The sequence below is a fragment of the Scophthalmus maximus genome, chromosome 2, assembly GCF_022379125.1.
Source record: "Scophthalmus maximus strain ysfricsl-2021 chromosome 2, ASM2237912v1, whole genome shotgun sequence".
NCBI lineage: Eukaryota > Metazoa > Chordata > Actinopteri > Pleuronectiformes > Scophthalmidae > Scophthalmus > Scophthalmus maximus.
In genome coordinates, this window is record NC_061516.1 from 22,434,763 (window position 1) to 22,453,115 (window position 18,353).

The 18,353-nt window shown below is 43.3% G+C and overlaps 1 protein-coding gene across 4 annotated transcripts; it reads right to left on the bottom strand.

Annotated features, from left to right (window-relative positions):
• Positions 1-4,024: 4,024 nt before the first annotated feature.
• LOC118300901 (lissencephaly-1 homolog A-like) lies at positions 4,025-17,595 on the bottom strand. Of its 4 annotated transcripts, none has more exons than XM_035625759.2 (12): positions 17,385-17,595; positions 13,219-13,277; positions 11,661-11,959; positions 10,419-10,503; positions 10,220-10,294; positions 9,719-9,925; positions 7,879-8,047; positions 6,874-6,976; positions 6,427-6,655; positions 5,697-5,798; positions 5,466-5,622; positions 4,025-5,356 (listed from the first exon to the last, which is right to left on the bottom strand). In XM_035625759.2, exons 3-12 carry the CDS (start codon positions 11,690-11,692, stop codon positions 5,283-5,285), a joined length of 1,233 nt encoding a protein of 410 aa, XP_035481652.1. In that variant the 5' UTR covers positions 11,693-11,959; positions 13,219-13,277; positions 17,385-17,595; the 3' UTR covers positions 4,025-5,282. The 4 variants fall into 4 exon arrangements, with proteins under 4 accessions (XP_035481652.1, XP_035481651.1, XP_035481649.1 ...); XM_035625758.2 differs by lacking the exon at positions 13,219-13,277 and adding an exon at positions 17,168-17,290; XM_035625756.2 differs by lacking the exon at positions 13,219-13,277.
• Positions 17,596-18,353: the final 758 nt, after the last annotated feature.

Below are 18,353 nucleotides of genomic sequence, written 5' to 3' on the forward strand. Positions count from 1 at the left end.
GACGGAGAGGGTAGGAGGGACGAGAGGCAGGGACGGGCTGACCCAGTTAGAAGTGCTTCATCACTAGTGGATCTAAAGAGCAGAGACAAAGAGGAAGCAATGCAAGACTTTAAACTTTAAACCGAGGAAGAGCTCAAAGATCAAGGGCAAGCGGAGGAAAAATCAAAAGAAAACCTGAATTGTTTGGCTTCACACTCAAAACTGGAGTTTTTTTGTGCTTGTGTTGGTAGAATAAGAGATAATGGAAAAAATGTAGTTTCCAATCAGGACTCACGACTGAACCCTCTCCCCAAAGGAATAGGAACAATTTTACTTAATGTCAAAGGTCAGAGAATGAAAACATGCTGTCAATGCAAAGTTGGTAATATCCCCACCAGTAGTACTTCCTCTGGTCAAATCACTTGTCGACTGAACAGGGACAGTGCACATTAATGAACACTGCTGTTAACGCGCCAGAACTTTTTTTTTTTCATCTGTAGTCCCCTGACACGTTACAAAGTCATGCTAAAAAAAAAGAGAAAAAGCATAACATTTAAAATGACATAGGAATTACTCATCGCTTACAAACGAGCAGGATGATGATACAAAGAAAAGAGAATGTTCCTGTTAATAGAAACACCATTCACAACAGCCTTATGTCCCACTGACTACTTACAACATGCAACACAGACACTCACAATACAAGTCAAAACAAACAAATGAAACGAGAGATATTAATGTTCATAGAAATGGACTCAAGACAACGTTGTTTAGACACTAACTGAAACATACCAAGGAGAAGCAGAGACATAAAAACATGACGGTAGACAAGCGATAGCAAGATAGCGACAGGTGACAGCAGACAACACATACACACTGAGGACAGTAAGATGCAGTTGAGTTATAGTGCCAATGAACCAACTCTGGTCCTTGACTTTGGAAAAATCCAGAGTCAAACAAAGATTGAACTGTCTGTCACTGTTGAAGTCATAACAAACACAGAGACAGATTCACGTTAATGTCTCTCCTCTCTCTCTCTCTCTCTCTCTGCTGAAACACAAGACGCTCAGGTTTATTATGTTTTCCATGACATCCATGTGACCGGCCTGTGCTCGTTGGTACACAGTGCAGGGAAGTGGCTGTTTTTTGCCCTTATAGGGACATGGGAGCTCTGGACGCACGACGCCACTAGAGGGCGCCACATCCTGTACAACAGCCGTCCTCACTGACTGCCCTCGGGGCTTTGCAGGGATTAGAACGCTGGTCACGTCATCTGTATACTGGGATGACACACAAACCTATATATATATACATATATATATATATATATATATATTTTGACTTGTATTGTGAGTGTCTGTGTTGCATGTTGTAAGTAGTCAGTGGGATATAAGGCTGTTGTGAATGGTGTTTCTATTAAGAGGAACATTCTCTTTTCTTTGTATCATCATCCTGCTCGTTTGTAAGCGATGAGTAATTCCTATGTCATTTTAAATGTAATGCTTTTTCTCTTTTTTTTTTAGCATGACTTTGTAACGTGTCAGGGGACTACAGATGAAAAAAATGGCAAATTCTGGTGCGTTAACAGCAGTGTTCATTAATGTGCACTGTCCCTGTTCAGTCAACAAGTGAGAATAAATAAATAAATGAATAAATAAAAATTGTTTCAACTTTTCACCTAAAGAATATATATATATATATATATATATATATATATATATATATATATATATATATATATATATATATATATATATATATATACACACACACACACACACATTTATATATACATATATATACACACACAGAGACACATACACAGACAGATACATACACACACACACACACACGTGTGTATATATATATATATATATATATATATATATATATATATATATATATATATATATATATATATATATATGTACACATGTTAACACAGGGCCCTGCAGCGGTCTGAGCTCTGGGGAAAACACCAGTATTCGGTTCTGCACGCGTGCTCGCCGGCTGTAAGAGATTGCTCAATCCCTTCTGTGAGGATCAACACCGCTGCTCTGTGGCATACGTCGACCTTGACACCTCTCGACACTTCCTCGTCGCGCCGAGCTTATCTGAATCAGCGGCGACTCGACGCGTCCCTGCAGCACTTTTCACCGTATTAACAGTTTGAGGAAAAAAAAGGGGAGGAAGGCGTGACCTTGATGCCAAGTGGACGAGGGCGTGCGTCTTGTTCCGCGTCGTGCATGAGAGGGAACGTGCGCGCAGGGCACGAGGAGGGTGGAGGCGGGCGGATGGGGGCCAATGTTTCTACTCCAGTTCCTCTGTTGAGAAGCGGGACTTCCAGACCGAGGCAGGTCTGTCATCCTTTCACCGACCCCCACGAACGCACCTCTCAATGCGCCGCGCCGTCATCGCTGTCCCCTTTCCACAGCACACGCGACAGCCACGTTGCCCCTCGTGGAGTGCGCGCGCATCGTTTGTCCTTTGCGCTCGACTCCGCCCCTCCCCGCCGTTCCTGCGCCCGCACAGACCTGCAGGACAGAGCGAGGTGTGGCGGCTCGCAGCGCCCGCCGTCCTGGCAACTGTTGCCAGGATACCGCAGGGCTGAGAGAAAAGAGTAATGGCCGTGTGCGGGTGAGTGGGCAGGTGTGAGCACAGGAGTGGGCCGGGGTGCCGTCCATAATTGATGAAGGGGGCCTGAACTGTCTGCGCTGCCTCCCCGATGTCTGAGTTACTGGGCTGCGCCAGAGGAACACATGTCAGAACTTGTTTTATTGTTGCACTCAATATGGCATGTAACATCTGGAAGTCGTAGTGCTGCATCCTTCCCATCCCACAACTCATCTTTGGTTGACAAATATATTCAGGTCATGGTTGATCTGTTCCTTCTTTGGGAAGACGTCTGAAGATGCTAAGAGGTAGAAATAATGTACCATCAGAGCCAGATATTAATACATAAATCATTTTTTTTTCTTAATAGAGCAGCAGCTTTCAGGTTTTTGTCCAGTGACCCATTTCTCCTTACCCACTTTACTCTTTACTGATTTTCAGTTATGAGACAGAGATTCTTTTTTCTTCTCTGGTCAAATTGGTTTTGGAGGCCACAGACCCTCCCTGGTCTCCTGTCTGAGTGTCACACTGTACTTTTGATAGTTTTCATTCTTTAGTGCTCGTGTGGGTTCATGTTCATTTTGTGTTCTGAAAATTTGAATTTCAGAACACAAGAGTGCGAGTAGGAGATGGGATTCAACTTCCTCTGTAGTAAAGCTTTTTTGTTTGGAACACAGCTTCAAGTTTATGTTTTCAATCTGGATCTTCTGTTTTTGAGACAAGCATCTAGATATAAGCCGACCAGAATTTCACATGCGCTTTCTGTTTGTTTTTGAGTCTTTATTTTTATCTTGACATGTGGCAGTTTTTTAATTTATGTTAATTTGACCACAAGAAAAGCAGAGGAGAATTAAAATGATAAATGAATAAAGCGTTATCCAACAGGCAGCTTGAGATGATGTTTGAGAATGAATATAATGCAGTTCTATTATTCCTGTTCGGCCCCTGATTACGTCATAACATGAAATAGCATTGAGCTTTGATTGAATATTGTTTTGTTCCAATAAAGAAAAAAAGCTTTACTCTTTCAAATTATCACATTTTACTAATGTTTTACTCCGAAGCACTGATTAAATAGTTGAGAATATACTTTAAGTAACTGACTGCAATGGTCTGGTGTCTAAAGAGTTATTTAGGCATAGTTAATAAGAGCATAGATAAGTTAACAAACTGTATCAGGGTCACATTAAAATTGTGCCAAGAATAATAATAATATTAAGTATTAAGAGAAAGACAAAGGTGCCACATGGCTCACAGCTACAAGTACATTTAGTGAATTTGATGTATTTAGAGTTTTATGGACTGGACTGTGTGCTGCAGCATCTGACCTCACTGTGAAACTGCAGTGGTGAATCCTGTCTGACGCCCCCGAAGTCAACCTTCATCTCACTTCACCTCCTTCCCTCAAAGAACCCACACGAATAGATCAAACTTATATTTACAGAATTTTATTTCATTATGTTGCAAACAATGACATCCAGATATATTGATACACAATTTTTACTGTGCGTGTATGTGCATTTGTGAGAGTGTGTGTGTGTGTGTGTGTGTGTGTGTATGCGTGTGTGTGTATGCGTGTGTGTGTAAAGAGAGCAGTGACACCACAGAAAGCAGAATGAAAATCCCGTGAGGGAGCCCTCAATGGGTTAACAAGGCAGAGATAGCGAGCAAGAGGGCACCGGGCGATTCTCTGGGGCGACATACACAGAAATCTCAGAAAAGGTGAGCAGACTTTTTCCTCTGCAAAACACACGTTTGCTATGGGGTGTGTGCGCCTGTGCTCTCAGCAGCTTAGGGATCATTAAGGTCCTGTGAGTGTCTAGAAAGCAAGTTTGTTAAAAGAGATGTAGTAGTATGAACGAACACAGTGGGTGAGAAGCTTCCCCTCCTCTCTCGCTCTCCTCTGACCATCAGAGAAGAGACGATGGAGAGATTCTCCTGTCATAACATACAAACACAAACACACACTCGCTCACACACATTGCGTATACACACACGTACACTCACCCACAGAACCTCATGTGATTCAACTAGGAAGCTGCACGCTTCATTCCCCCCCCCAACTAATTCTCCTGGACAGCTTCCACTCATTCTTTCCGTTATGTCGACTCTCATCACATCTTCTCAAAGATCACATTGCCATCTGTGCAGTGACAGACCACAACAATGGAGGCATGGAGTAAAACAAAACCTAAAAAATAAATCTAAACCCCTTCAACACGGGGTGCCATTGGTTTTCGTGCACTGTCAGTCACCAGAAATCCAACTGTGCCAGCACGCAGGGATATTCACCCTTTTACCCAACAGGAAGTCATGACAACAGTATGCAAATTCGGCAAATTTAACAGTATACAATTTTTTTTTGTTTCACCATGCAAGGAATACTTCTTATCTTTTGAGTGTGTTTATGTGTCAGAGATTGCGTGACATTTATTAAGCGTACCCTACATCCAGAATAATTTACATAAAAGGACAATAGTCATCTTAATAGGGCTGGACTGATGTAGGGGAGTAGAGAGGGAGAGGGAGGGGGGACGGGGAGAAGGTAAAGCGCCATGGTCAACTATGGTTTGTAGTGCGAGAGGTGAGGGGCTGGGCTGGGTGTCAGGACAGAGGGAAGAGGGCGGAGGTGCAGGAGAAGGGTGGGGCAGGGTGTAAGAGGCAGGGCAGGGCAAGAGACGGAGGCAGTCTCAGCGGCACTCCCACACTTTGACTGTCTGATCGACACTGCCCGTCACCACGTAGGGCGCAGTCTTGTGGAAATCTGAAAAAAGGGTTAAACATTTGTTCAGGTGCGCTGCAATTAAAGATAAGCTCAAGTTCACCACAATGCAACAACTGAGCTTGGTGTTAATTTCCAATTAATGTCTTACCCAGAGAGGTAACAAAGTGTTCGTGGGCACACAGGGTCTTCATGCAGCGTTTGTTCTTGTAGTCCCAGATCCTGATGGTTTTGTCGTCAGCACAGCTCAATATGAATCTTCCTCCAGGGTGAAACAACAGCCCACGGACCCAGTTGTCATGTCCCACCTGAAGATAACGGAGACCGATTAAACCACCGCTCCCCGTACTCACGAGCAGAAACCATCGCGTGAACAACTCACCAGAGTCATAAGGCAGATGCCAATGCTGACGTCCCACATCTTAATGGTTTTATCTCTGGACCCAGAGAGAAGGAAGGGGCCAGGCTTTCCACTCTTCTTGCTCTGCAAAACAGACACGGGGGCACATGTAAGAAACAGTGGCTTTCTACGTGAGGGAGACAAATCAGATGGTTTTCTGGGTGTGGAGTGGCACATTTCACCCATTACAGTGGTATGGCTCCAGGAATGGTAATGTGGGTCAGATGAATTCCTTCAGTTGCCATCAAACACCATGTCCAGATTTTAATTTGTCCAAGCCACTAGCTTGTGTTTAGGCTGGGCTATGAACATTGATGCACATATGTGAATGCCATGTTTTTTGTTTTTTTTAAATCCCACAACCTGAGGATAAGTGGTGTCTTCTTCACACAACACCCGCTGTTTCTCCAGCTGCTTAAAAAACAAACTTTGAGATGTTCTGTCTTAATTACAACAAAGCAAACGTGATGTGAAAACCTGAGCGATCGGTGTCAATCTTTACAAAAGCCTCATTAGCCTCACTAGAACAGTGCCTGTTCTGTTTTATGTAATACATAAAAGAGCATTCATTTCTTATGAGGGAGTCATTAATGCAGAGCATATGATTTGACTTAGGTGTAAACAAGTGTGGGGAAACGCTTCAGCTGAACCAGTCGTACACACAAACATCCCACGTAAGGTTAAGGTCAGATCCCGTAGCAGCCGTACTGACCTCGGAGCCTGTGGCCTCCTGGATGGTGGGGTGAGCGCTGTCGGGGGCCCAGGCGATACACTCCACCACGTGTTCGTGTTCCCGCAACTCGGCTTTGCACTCCTTCGAGGCGACCACCCAGACACGCACCGTCTGGTCGTTGGAGCAGCTGGCGATCAACGAGCCGTCCTGGTTGGGACGCACCATCCTCACCCACTCCCTGTGGCCTGTGAAGGTCTTCACACAGTACCTGCATGTGGAAATGTTGTCAGTCGAATTCTGAAAGAGCAGCTTTCAGCATGAATTAATTGTAATGCTTCATTATGAATTGTATATCTAAGACCAGGGGAAGGAAGAATGAAAATTCAGAATATTTGAATATGTGATGATCAACATGTACAATTACATTAATCTCAGTCCCTACAGCTTGCTGTAGTGAGAGTTGAAATAAAGCTCCCCCTCACTTACCCGGTGGCCACCTCCCACATCTTGATGGACTTGTCTCTGGAGGCTGACACTATGTGGTCACCATTTGGCATGATGGCTACAGACGACACGTTGTGATCGTGGCCTGGACGACACAGTTAGTTGCTGGTTAGTTGTGTAATTGGTTTAAGGTTCATCTAAATAATCAAGGCACCAAGTCTTAAACCATTTACGATTTATAAATATCAAACTAACACTTCATTAGAAAAGTTCTGTTTTGTGTTCGGTATCTAAAAATAAAATATAAAATATGCCAAGGAGGTTATGTTTTCATCGGATGGTTGGTTGGTTTCTTTGTTTGTCAGCAAGATTACGCATAGAATACAGAACGGTTTCCAACAAAACTTGGTGGAAGGATGCAATTTTGATTGAATCTCAGGGGACTGTCGGGTAGGGGTGGGCGATATGGCCAAAAGATCATCGATCACGATCTTTTGGGATAGAATCACAATCGATGATCTGAATCACGATTTTTCTCACCATCTAGGGAGGCTATCCCCCCAGAAAACAAGTGAGCAAAAAAGATTAGAAAAAGACAAATAAAAATAACATGCATTTAAAAAAAACAAAACTGACTTGGACCAACAGAAGTAGGGGGGACTTTCACCCTCACTTTAACTAAATGCTTTGACAGATCGCTCGTGTTACCGACTTTACTTGCAAAACATGTATTACACTTGTGGCAGCGAGCGTTGTCTCTTTCGACTGGTTCACTCTCTATCGCCACACGGACCAGCGGGTCTGTCTCTGTGTCTCTGTGCTGCGTGTCGGGTCGGGCAGTGAGAGCTGGACACGCCCCCTGCAGCGGGCAAGCTCCGAGACACAGACCCAGAGCACTCAGGATTGGGGAAGATTCATCATAGACGAATGCGATAATTTCTTCAACATATATAAAATCGTCAGATTGCACACCCGTACTGTCAGGCCTTGGCGGAGGTATGCGCTATACTGAGTGTCATTCTAGTCATTTCTGTAAAGATCACTCACCATGCATTGTTCGGATACACTCGAAACCCTGAAAGTCCCAGAGTTTGATGCTCATGTCGGCTGAACATGAAGCCAACAGCTTCCCTGTCTGGTCGAAGGAGATGTCCTGCACAGAGTCTGTGTGGCCCTTCAGGGTCCGCTCAAAGTCCCCGGCCTCATAATCCCACACCTACAAAGACAGAGTCAGTCAGTCAGTCTCATCCTCCACAATCATAAAAGACAGCTGGATACCTTAGGTCACATTTAACTAAGACATTTCTAATTAATTCAGTCTAGATTATGATTATTCGACAGATTCAACAGGGAGGTTGGTTTGCAGGTTTGGACATTGAACTGAAAATGTGAAAACTGAAAACTGCCGACAGGTTTAACCGTTTAAACACAAATCTGTAATTTTGATTCAAAGTGACGTATGATGTTTAAGCGCAGACACCGTATTGTTTAATAAAGAGTCTGAAACTGAAAGTGGGAGGACTGGCTGAAAGAGGAAGAGATTTGCATGTTTCCCAAGGTGCTCTGCTCTGGGAGTGTTGCCTCTGACAACAAGTGCATCAGCCCATCTCCACACAGATGAGCAGTGACAAGGCAAAAAAAAACAAACAACTGAGACTGAGTGAGAGAGGAAGGAAGGGTAGCAGTGAGGGAGGGAGGAGAAAGAAGGGAGGGGGGGTGAGGATAAAACGTGAGAGCAGCCTCAGATCTGCAGTATAAGCTTTGATGTGAAGGGTCAGAGCTGCAGAGGCCATGTCGTGGTGAGCTGCAACACCCACTGATGTTGCTTATAAAGGCTGCTGCATTCAGCCATAGTTCTACTGCGCTTTAATATTCCTGCCAGAGACACATTTTTAAATATTACATTATGTGAACACAGGAACAGCAAGAGGAGTCTTGACATCTCCAGAGAGCAAACACACGAGACCTAGTGAGGCACATTTTTATGCATTATTTTTGTTCTGATAATACTCTTAATTGATGTACAAATACATTTTTTCCGATCTGTAAAAAAAACGTTTATAGGCAGTAAAAAAATATAATTTTAGGGGCAGCATCAAAAGTAGGCAAAGGCTGTACCTTAGTTTTCTGTCTTTGTTAAAAAATTTAAAACTTTGACAAATCGTATCAATTCATTATTTTTGCAATATATAAACAACAGTTCTCCCAGTGTAGTCTAGTATATCTAAACAGTTACAAATTGCCAGTAGTGCTGTAGGTATATAAAGGATAATGTAACACACAATATAATACAAAAGCCCTGCAACAGAGCTCCTGGTTTACACTGTGTCAGAGAGGTATTGATTTATGTCTATGGGCACTATCTCGCCCCTTCTCCACCAACGCAGCTGAAGGGCTGGTTTGGAGCCATTGGCTAATCTCGAACCAGTTCTCTTTTGTGTCGACAGCCACAGAACCGGCCATCGGCCAGAAAAACTGTTTCCAGAGTAGCGCCAACTCTTTGCTTTACCAAACTCTTTACCAAAACTTTGTTGTTGCAGCAGTGGGCCGTGGAGGATACAAACGGTCTCTCTGCTGTGAGGGTCATCGGTCCAGACTTAACTAGAGGGAACTCCAAGTGCTTGAGCATATACAATGATTGTACTTTAAGTCAGGGCAAGTGCTGCTGAGAAAACCGAGATGTATACAGTGACGTAATGACGTGGCTCTACAGCAGCTCTAGCCTGTGGAAAAGGCGAGAATGAACCAACTCTGAACCAGCACTAGGTTCACTTTGGTTGAAAAGGGGTACAGTAACTGAATATGATAGGTTGCATTAAGTTAGATTGGCTGTACCTAATAAACTGGTAGCTCTCTTTGTGTACCTTGTGTGTAAACAAACACACACCTTGATGGTAGCATCCTCGGAGGCTGTGACCATGACGGAGAAGACTGGGTGGAATATGACACGCGTGACCGGAGCGCGGTGCCCACTCAGGGCATATCTCTCTGGGGGACGGGGGATCCACTCCTTGGGGTCTCTCTTCTGACCCACAGGTCCTCCATGTGTCATCTCCTCCTTCGCCTCATTTAACTTTGACTCCAGCTCCATCACCTAATGCGGAGCGGTCATTGGGACAAGGACAACAGGAGTCAGAGGTTCAAGAATCTGATCAGAAAATGCTTGGCCCATTAGGAATAAAATCTCTCACAGTATAACTTGTCTAGGCTTGTTTTTTTATTTATATACATTTTTCTCGGTAAGAGAGAGATCATGGTGACACATACCGACAGCTACACTGCACACCCACAGGATTAGTCTGCCTTACATGTGAATAATAAAGCATGTATCAAAACATCTAATGCAAAATTTAAAAACCACTATCAGCGAGCACAAAATATTCCTTACCTTTTTCTGTAATCTGATGACTGAGGTCCATTTCTTTTCCAAAAGCCCTGCATACTTTTTATCTACCTCTTCATTCTATGGACAGAGTGAAGACAAAAAACACTGAGAAAGGAAAAATCCACAAACCTCTCATTGAAAGTTGAAGTAAAGAATTGTGGGACATTTGTTTGAACGTTCTGGTGAGCCTGTCGCTCCTTACCATATCTATCTCTGCCTCTTTCTTGAAGGTGGAATAGGCCTCCTCGTATCCATTGGAACGGAGATAGTCGGCTATAGCTCGGTTTCTGAGAAAAAGAAGAATTCAAAATAAAAATAGATTTTGCTCAAAGTTGTTAGGTGTTAAATCGTCACCAGTTACAATGGCCACTTGCAATTGTACTTAGTGATGAATAAATGAATTACAGAGTGAATTTTTGATCACGCAAATATCAATTCCACAAAATTTAACAAAATGTCTGGCTGCTCCTTTAAAGACAGGAGACCACACCCGGTCAAACAGTTCCAGCAGATTTGAGTGTGTAACGCAAGAAATTACAAATCTTCAGCGATGATTCAGGAAAGTGGGTTTTGCGCTGCTGCTTGGAAAAACCAGCGACTCCCCACAAAAAGCATGGGCAACGCACACAGGGAAACCACAAGCACGATGGAAACAACACACACACTCGTCCAAAAATACACACCGACGCATACGCACAAATTTAAATAAGTGAGTTGAACAGCTCCTTTATGAGATGATGGATGAATATTTCATGAGTAACAGGGCTAAATTTAGGCTGCAGCTATTTTGAATGGCTTATAATTGTAACCCTGAAACAACTGCATGCTACACACTTTGAATATTAGACCACAGGCAACAGGATTCCCACTAGATTATTCAAATTTATAACTGAGCATAACTAGTCAAGATTTCTATTATTGACAAACAAGAGTCAGACAAAGATGAAAATGTATGTCGTTTGGACAGTGGTGTCATGATCTGGAGATGGTACCACACGATCAGCCAGGAAGATACCACTGCACAGAGCAGCCCACATTAAACAAACCATCAGTTTAAAAAAATTCCTCCTCCTTCCCCATCCCCCCCTCGCGTCTTGGCTCCCGTCATGTGGGTTATGAAATATTCACTAAGCAGCTATCAAGTGAAGCACCTTGAAGCTCACATCTCATCACATTTCCTCAATGATCACACATTTTTGTAAATGGATGCACTTTCTCACAACATCTGCATTAACCTCTTCTTGATGACTCATAAACAGTTGATTATATTCCACTGCTTTCTACAGAGAGCGGAGAACATATGACGTACATCTGTGTTTGAGGACAAACTTAAGAGATATATTGTGTACATGCACTTGAATACACGATGTGTGTCGGTCGACCTGTCTGTTCTTGTTTGCATGTGCCATCATGAGCCTGCACACATTTACATCCGAGCACTCACAGTTCATCTCTTTGTCTCTGTGACAGCACCATGGCGGCTGCTGTTCTCTCCCTCTTGGGGAGGTGAGGGTGAGGCGAGGTACTCGGGGATTCTGGCTGGGAAGTGTGTGATGACGAGGTTCCTGATCCCTTGGTGATTTTTTTCCTTCAGAGACTCGTTGGTGGCACAAAAAAGGGGGGAGGGGGGCCACGCAGAGGGAGGTAAACCGGAGGTGCTGCTGTCAATCAACTGTCGGGACCAGACTCCACGAGTATTCACGATGGCCCAAATCTCACTCAGCGATCAGACGTGCCCATCACCTGACGAAGAGAGGAGGGAGAAAGAAATGTTAGAAAAAATACAGGAAACGTGATCTGCACTTTATAGGACTGTACTAAAAGTATCTTTCTATTCATTCATGCACTCATCCGTGCATTTTCAGACCCTTTATTACGGCCATGGACTTTATGACATAATATACATTCCCGCACAAACTGAGACTAAATATTTGTAATACAATTTGGACTGAATTAGGGAACATCTCTACCTTCTTGATCTAGGGATATTGTATAAGCACAAGATCTTTTTTTTAAGGGTAACAGGTGACTTTAGTAATTTTCCCTGCAATTTGTACCAAACATCTTTTAAAATATGTAATCTATATTTGTGTCTGTAAGCTACATTGATTATGTTTTTAGTTTTTAAATGTGTGTATTAAACGACTAGGGTGAAAAAAGAACAGAGATGTCTTTTCTTGGACTGACACTTAGTGCTACCATCGCAGGTAGTCGAGTTGTGACCGATCACGAACGCGGAATCAGGAAGCGAATGCGGGTGACTGCGTTTCCAAATGTCTCAGATTTTGCCAGTCCATACTACAACGCATCCAGGATTTTCCAAACATCTGCGTTTCAGGCGCCCGAAAACTCTGGAGTAGTTAAGCGGGCAGAACAAAACATATGAAACAGTGATGCATTTCAAAACTGAGTGTGGATGTATTATAGATTAAGTCTGACTATTGGGGCACTGTGACAAACCCGCCACTGCGACACAGATGCAGAGATCAACAGCACACACTGCAAAATCAAAACTCACCAGCCAGTGATTGCAAAACTAATAAGGAATCAGTTCCTGAGCTTCCACGCTGCTGGCACCTGGGGCCACAACAGCACTAAGCTGCTTAGCGGCTAGACCAGACAACCTAGTGTGTGTGTGTGTGTGTGTGTGTGTGTGTGTGTGCGCGTGTGCTGTGTGCTTCTAAGTGATGGAGACCACAAGTCCTCTTTACAGCTGACAGTGCAATGTAAAGGGACTGGACGGTAGCTAATAGGATTAACCCTGGACATTAAGAGAGAACCTAAACAGCAAGCTGTCCTTGTCTGTATCATTGTCTGGTGCATCGGTCTTGTCCGTCGCAAGCTGCTGCTTCTGAACACAAAGGACTCCCTTCAAGAAAATAAATAATTGAATGATGCTAATTTGGAAACTGGTGTTAACATTCTGAACTACAGATGAGCGCTTCTTTCCAACGGAAGCGTGGCAAAGGCAGCGGACAACAAACAGTTGGCCAGGGACGCACCTTGAGAGGCCTGGAGAAAACTCTTCTTTCCTGCCAGCATGTTTGTCGATTGGTCTGAGCTGACAGGACACAGGGAGTGATGTTAGCAGAGCAGCACTCTGCAGAGTGATTCAGAAATAGCCATTTGACCAAACAGACCAACCTCCAAAATGATTACATAACTAAGACAATCTCCATAGCTTCTGCACCTGCCTGAGACTTCTGAGCTTAACGATCACCTGTATTTGAGAGATGCAGTATGTTTTAAAGGAACTCATAGATATGAATAAAGAAGTGACAATGTAAGGACTGGTCTCAGTTAGTAAAAGATATTTTCAAGTCTCTATTTTCAAGTTCTCAAACTCCAGTTATTGCACTAAAAGCCAAGTGTGCCGTTATCTTTGCACAGTGCTTTTACACAGTGGGAACATGGTCAGAGTCATAAATCATTACGGGTTCAAGGTCCTGTCCATGTATCGGGTTTATCAAAATGAAAAAAAAGGAGGGGACGTTTATTAACCATCTACTCGTCTTATTGCTCAGTCCATTTCTCTGAAAAGGTGACGATTGCTTTTAACTGAATCTGTACACATAAATACGACTCTACCAAAGAGAGAGAGGAAAGTCCAAAGGTTTGTAGTGTCATCACAACATGTGCGTCTGTTGATGTGCAAATAATGCCTGTGGTCATTTCCAAGTGAGAAATAGACAAACTTTGGCTTCAGACCAACATCTACATAAGCTTTATTATTCCATTATATCATTATTTTCAACTCTGTCACTCAAAAAGGAGCCTTTTGATAACTTCACATATTCGATGGTCAGCAGTTGGACTTTGAAAGACTCCAGCCTAGATTACTTCTGAAGCTATTGATATGAAAACAACGGCCAACTATTTTGATAATAACATAACCGTTTGAGTCATTAATGAAATACTTCTAAAATGTGAGCATTTGCTAATTTTCTCCATTTTATTATCACTGCAAACTATGTATCGCAGTATTCCCCATGTTTTTCCTACACTGTGGTGGCCCGCTATCATCTAATTTGTCCCGCCACAGTTTCATAATGAACCAAATTTTTTTTAGCACTTATCATCATAAGATATAAGAAATTTAACTTAATGTTTTGGGCTGTAGCTTCATTCTAGACCTGTGTGCAGCACTCTGCCTGTAGCAGTGCATGTTCCCTCAAGCCATACGGCTAACACCACGGATTAAATTGAATTATGTGGGAAACAATTACATCTATTGACTGTCAAACAAAATGACATCTGAAGACATGACCTTGGACTCAAGTGAACTGTGATGGACACTTTTCACTCTGACATTTTATAGACTAAACAATTAATCGTGAACAGTAGACCACATTTTCATGAATCAATAGTGGAAGTGGCAGCTCTTACTTAGATACACAAACAGTTGAAACGAAGGTCAACAGACAACAAGCCCACGCTCAAAGAAGTAATAAATGTGAACTCGATAGGAGATGGACCAGGCCCCCATCTCATCGGCATCCGCTCATAATCAAAGAACATACATAGCTTACATACAACTCCTGCAAGCTCAAGAACTACAAAATGTTCCCATACCATATGCTCTTGGTTTGTACTGTGAAATAAAAGAGGTGAAAAGTTTATCAGATTAGGCTCCGTCCCACTAGGCTACAATAGCAGGCTGTGACATCAATTATGCCTCATCTGTCTTTTTCAGAGCACTGAAAAATATTCGTCAGCACTAATCTCACAGTAGTGATGTGACACAGACTTTACCTCTTCTCTCCGAACAAACATCAATCCTTACATCAACGCAACATTCTCTCAATGGTGGAGAAATCTATTTGTAAATGTAATGGTGTGATCTTACTAACACACTAGAGAGATGTCATTGTTTTATGTTTAAGATCAGTGATCTTATTTTTCTTCACACTGGAGGAGCTGGAAACAGAATGGTTGTTGTTCTTGCTTAATAATTGACTCAAATCATCAATTAATCAAAACTGTCATCCGACTACTGTCCTGTTGAGCAACTAATCAATTGATCAAATTCAATAAATGTAACCTATATGCACTAATCTTTATATCATGATCCTAGGTACAGCCCGATGATATATATATATACATATATATATATATATTACCTGACTCACTGGTATGAGAGGATCATTAACTCTCGAGTCAAAACTGCCTTAAGGAATATGACCAATATAAAATGAAATTTTGTTACATTTCTTTTGTTACAATTGTCTTTCCTGTAAATGTAATTTTTTTAAGTAGCAGTGATTTACGAAAAAATAAGCACTGAGTACAGAAGAGAATCTGTGTCAATGCAACAAAACAAAAAGGCCAATGAAAGCAGCCACAGGCATTAATTCTGTCTGCATATCAAACTCTCACCATCATGCTCAGTTTGTGTCACGCTGCTGAGCAATGCCCCTCCTCATGGGTGACCTTCAGGCCTAACAGGTCCGTGACAAACTGACGAGGCAAAGCTTGATGACAGATTAAACAGCATGACAAACCATTTCTTTCCCCCCTGATTGGCGGCCGACACAGCACTTCATTAACATTTTCAAAGCAATGGCAATCTCTCAACACCAGGATTTCCTCTGATATTAAGTCAATAATGTATTGCCCCCGCAACAAAAACACTCAGTTCAAAAGTGACTCAACCCGGATCTAACACGTACAGCGCGTGTCATCACCGGCAACGCTCGGGACTTGAAATGTGACAAGAGAATCACATGATATCAAAACAAAACACCAACGTGCATCTATAATTTCCCACTGAAGTATTGCACCGTAATATGTGCAGTTCTTTTTCATTCAGAAAAAAAGGAATTCAGGCAGAAAAAAAAATTGCATTGAGTGGCAATCCTTACTGCATAGACAACCGCAACATCGCCACCTTAGTGTATCTCAAAAACGTCCAGTAGGTTCAGACCTAGAGATAATGGAGAAAGCTGAGCACATACATGTTTTAACCCCTGAACGCGTCATAACCTCCTCTACAGGCATGGGCCTTCACATTGAATGCTACGCAATAAGCAGCTACTAGAAAATTCGTAGGCCTTCAGTCAGCTAAAGGAAATCAGCTCATGGGACATGTTTCTCCATCGAGTGGAATCTGTGCACGTTGGCCTCGTTCGTTATCGTTTTTCTGTACTGCATCCACCCCCCCCCCCCCCCCAGGTCTCCACCCTCATCGTAAAACCTAGACGGATTACCTCAAGGGGCTAAATATAAATCGGCAAAATATTCCTCGATCATACAGAGGACGGGGTCTGGGTTCGAAAGTCTGGCCGGTGGGTGATGTACTGCCGAGCCTCGATGGCCACAAGGGCAAAGTTGCAGCAGTGGCTCAGCAACGCCCTTTCCAGCTAACGTTAGCTTAGCACGACGGCGTACGCGTGAGCCGGAGCTGTCAGCTGGAAGCTGGGGCTCGACTGACAGAAAGGAAAACACACAGACTGGGCGTTGGTCTCCGCGCCAACGAGTAGCCGGGCAACACGGACCGACGGTGGGCGGTGAAATAACAGATGCCTCGTTTGAACACGTCGGAATGTGATGTGCAAGTCTGATAATGTGGCTACCAGCTGACATTCGCCACACCGCGGGGTTAAAACTGCTACAGTTGTCCAAGCAGATCTAATTCGTGTCCATACGAACCGAGGGTTTGATTGGAAGCATTAGGGTCAACGCTGGTTTTCCAAACAGTATCATAATAATGGGCACCCGGCGGTAGAAAGCATGGCAGCCAGCTGACAGCACCTCGGCTAGCTCAGCCTGCTAGCGTACCCACGTTAGCTCGCCCCACTGGACCTCCATAAATAGCCGCAGCTAACGTTAGCCAACTGTTTAGCTAGGCTTCACAACAAGTGTCTTCGCCCGCAGAAGTGAGGCGTTGGCCGAGGGGCGCGGAGCCCCGGCTTCGACATGACAGTCGAATTAAGCACGGTCGACTGATATCACCATTGGATTTGCGTTCACGTCCGGTGTCCAGAGCGACGCTCTCGCGAGTGACAACTTCGGCACTTAGCTTAGCGCTCGGCCCTGTCCGCCATTTTGAGAACGGAACGGGAGAGAGCGCAGACACTGCAGGCAAAAAAGATCGTCGTCAAAAATAACAAGTCTTTCCAAGAGGCGAAAACAACACCGCGGGCGCGTGAAAAAAAAAGACCCAACTCACCCTCTGACAAATGGCGGATTCTCATTTCCCCTCGACGGGTCCGAGCGAGCGACGGAGAAGCCTGGTTTCACTGTGATATTGTGACTTTTCACATCACCCGGTGACGACGGCCGCTCGGATCGCTCTCCTCTTTGGTACCACCGCATTCGCCTGGCCCGAGCTAACGGTCGCGATTGGATGTCGGCCGCGCGCACGTAGAGGTAACGCAGGAGCGCGCAGCGTGCACGTCTTCTACTTCTTCTTCTTCTTTTCCTTTTTTTTCGGTGGTTGGCAAACAACTTTTAGATGCGCATTACCGCCACCTTCTGAAATGGAGTGTGGATCAGAATGATCTATTCTACTGTATGAGAAAACACAAAACAAAACAACCCCCCCCCGAAACAAACAAATAAAAGAAAAACAACAAAAAAAACAATACTCTACATTCTTCTAATAATTCTGCTCTTTTTCAAGAAAATAAATACTGCTCTATATCCCACGTGCCCTGAGTTCATCTGTATTATTTCTTTAATATTGAATGTGATGTGATCACTTCCTAGTTTGCGTAGTAAAATCTGCCTTTCCTGCTAATATTTTGGACGATAAATAATGACATGCTCTTCTGTTTCTTGACTATAACATTCCTCACACATACCAGTTTCATGCTTTCCAATTAAATTAAGTGTACTATTTAATCCCAGCGTACTCTTCTCAACCCCTCTCATCATTACAGGGGAATCATCAGGTCAATTTTATTGTCAATTCCCGCAATATTTTTCCAGACATACAGAGGAATTGAAAAAACGTTTATCTCGGACCCACGCTGAAATAGTACCAAAAAAAGGAAAAAAAAGATAAGTAATATATACAATAAATACATTCTAAACAGTGCAAAAGTAAGAGTAAGGCAAAACCACATGGTATAGAAAAAGCCAAAGAAATTACAAATTGCAATAGAAAGGAAATACTGTACAGTATGTGAAATATACA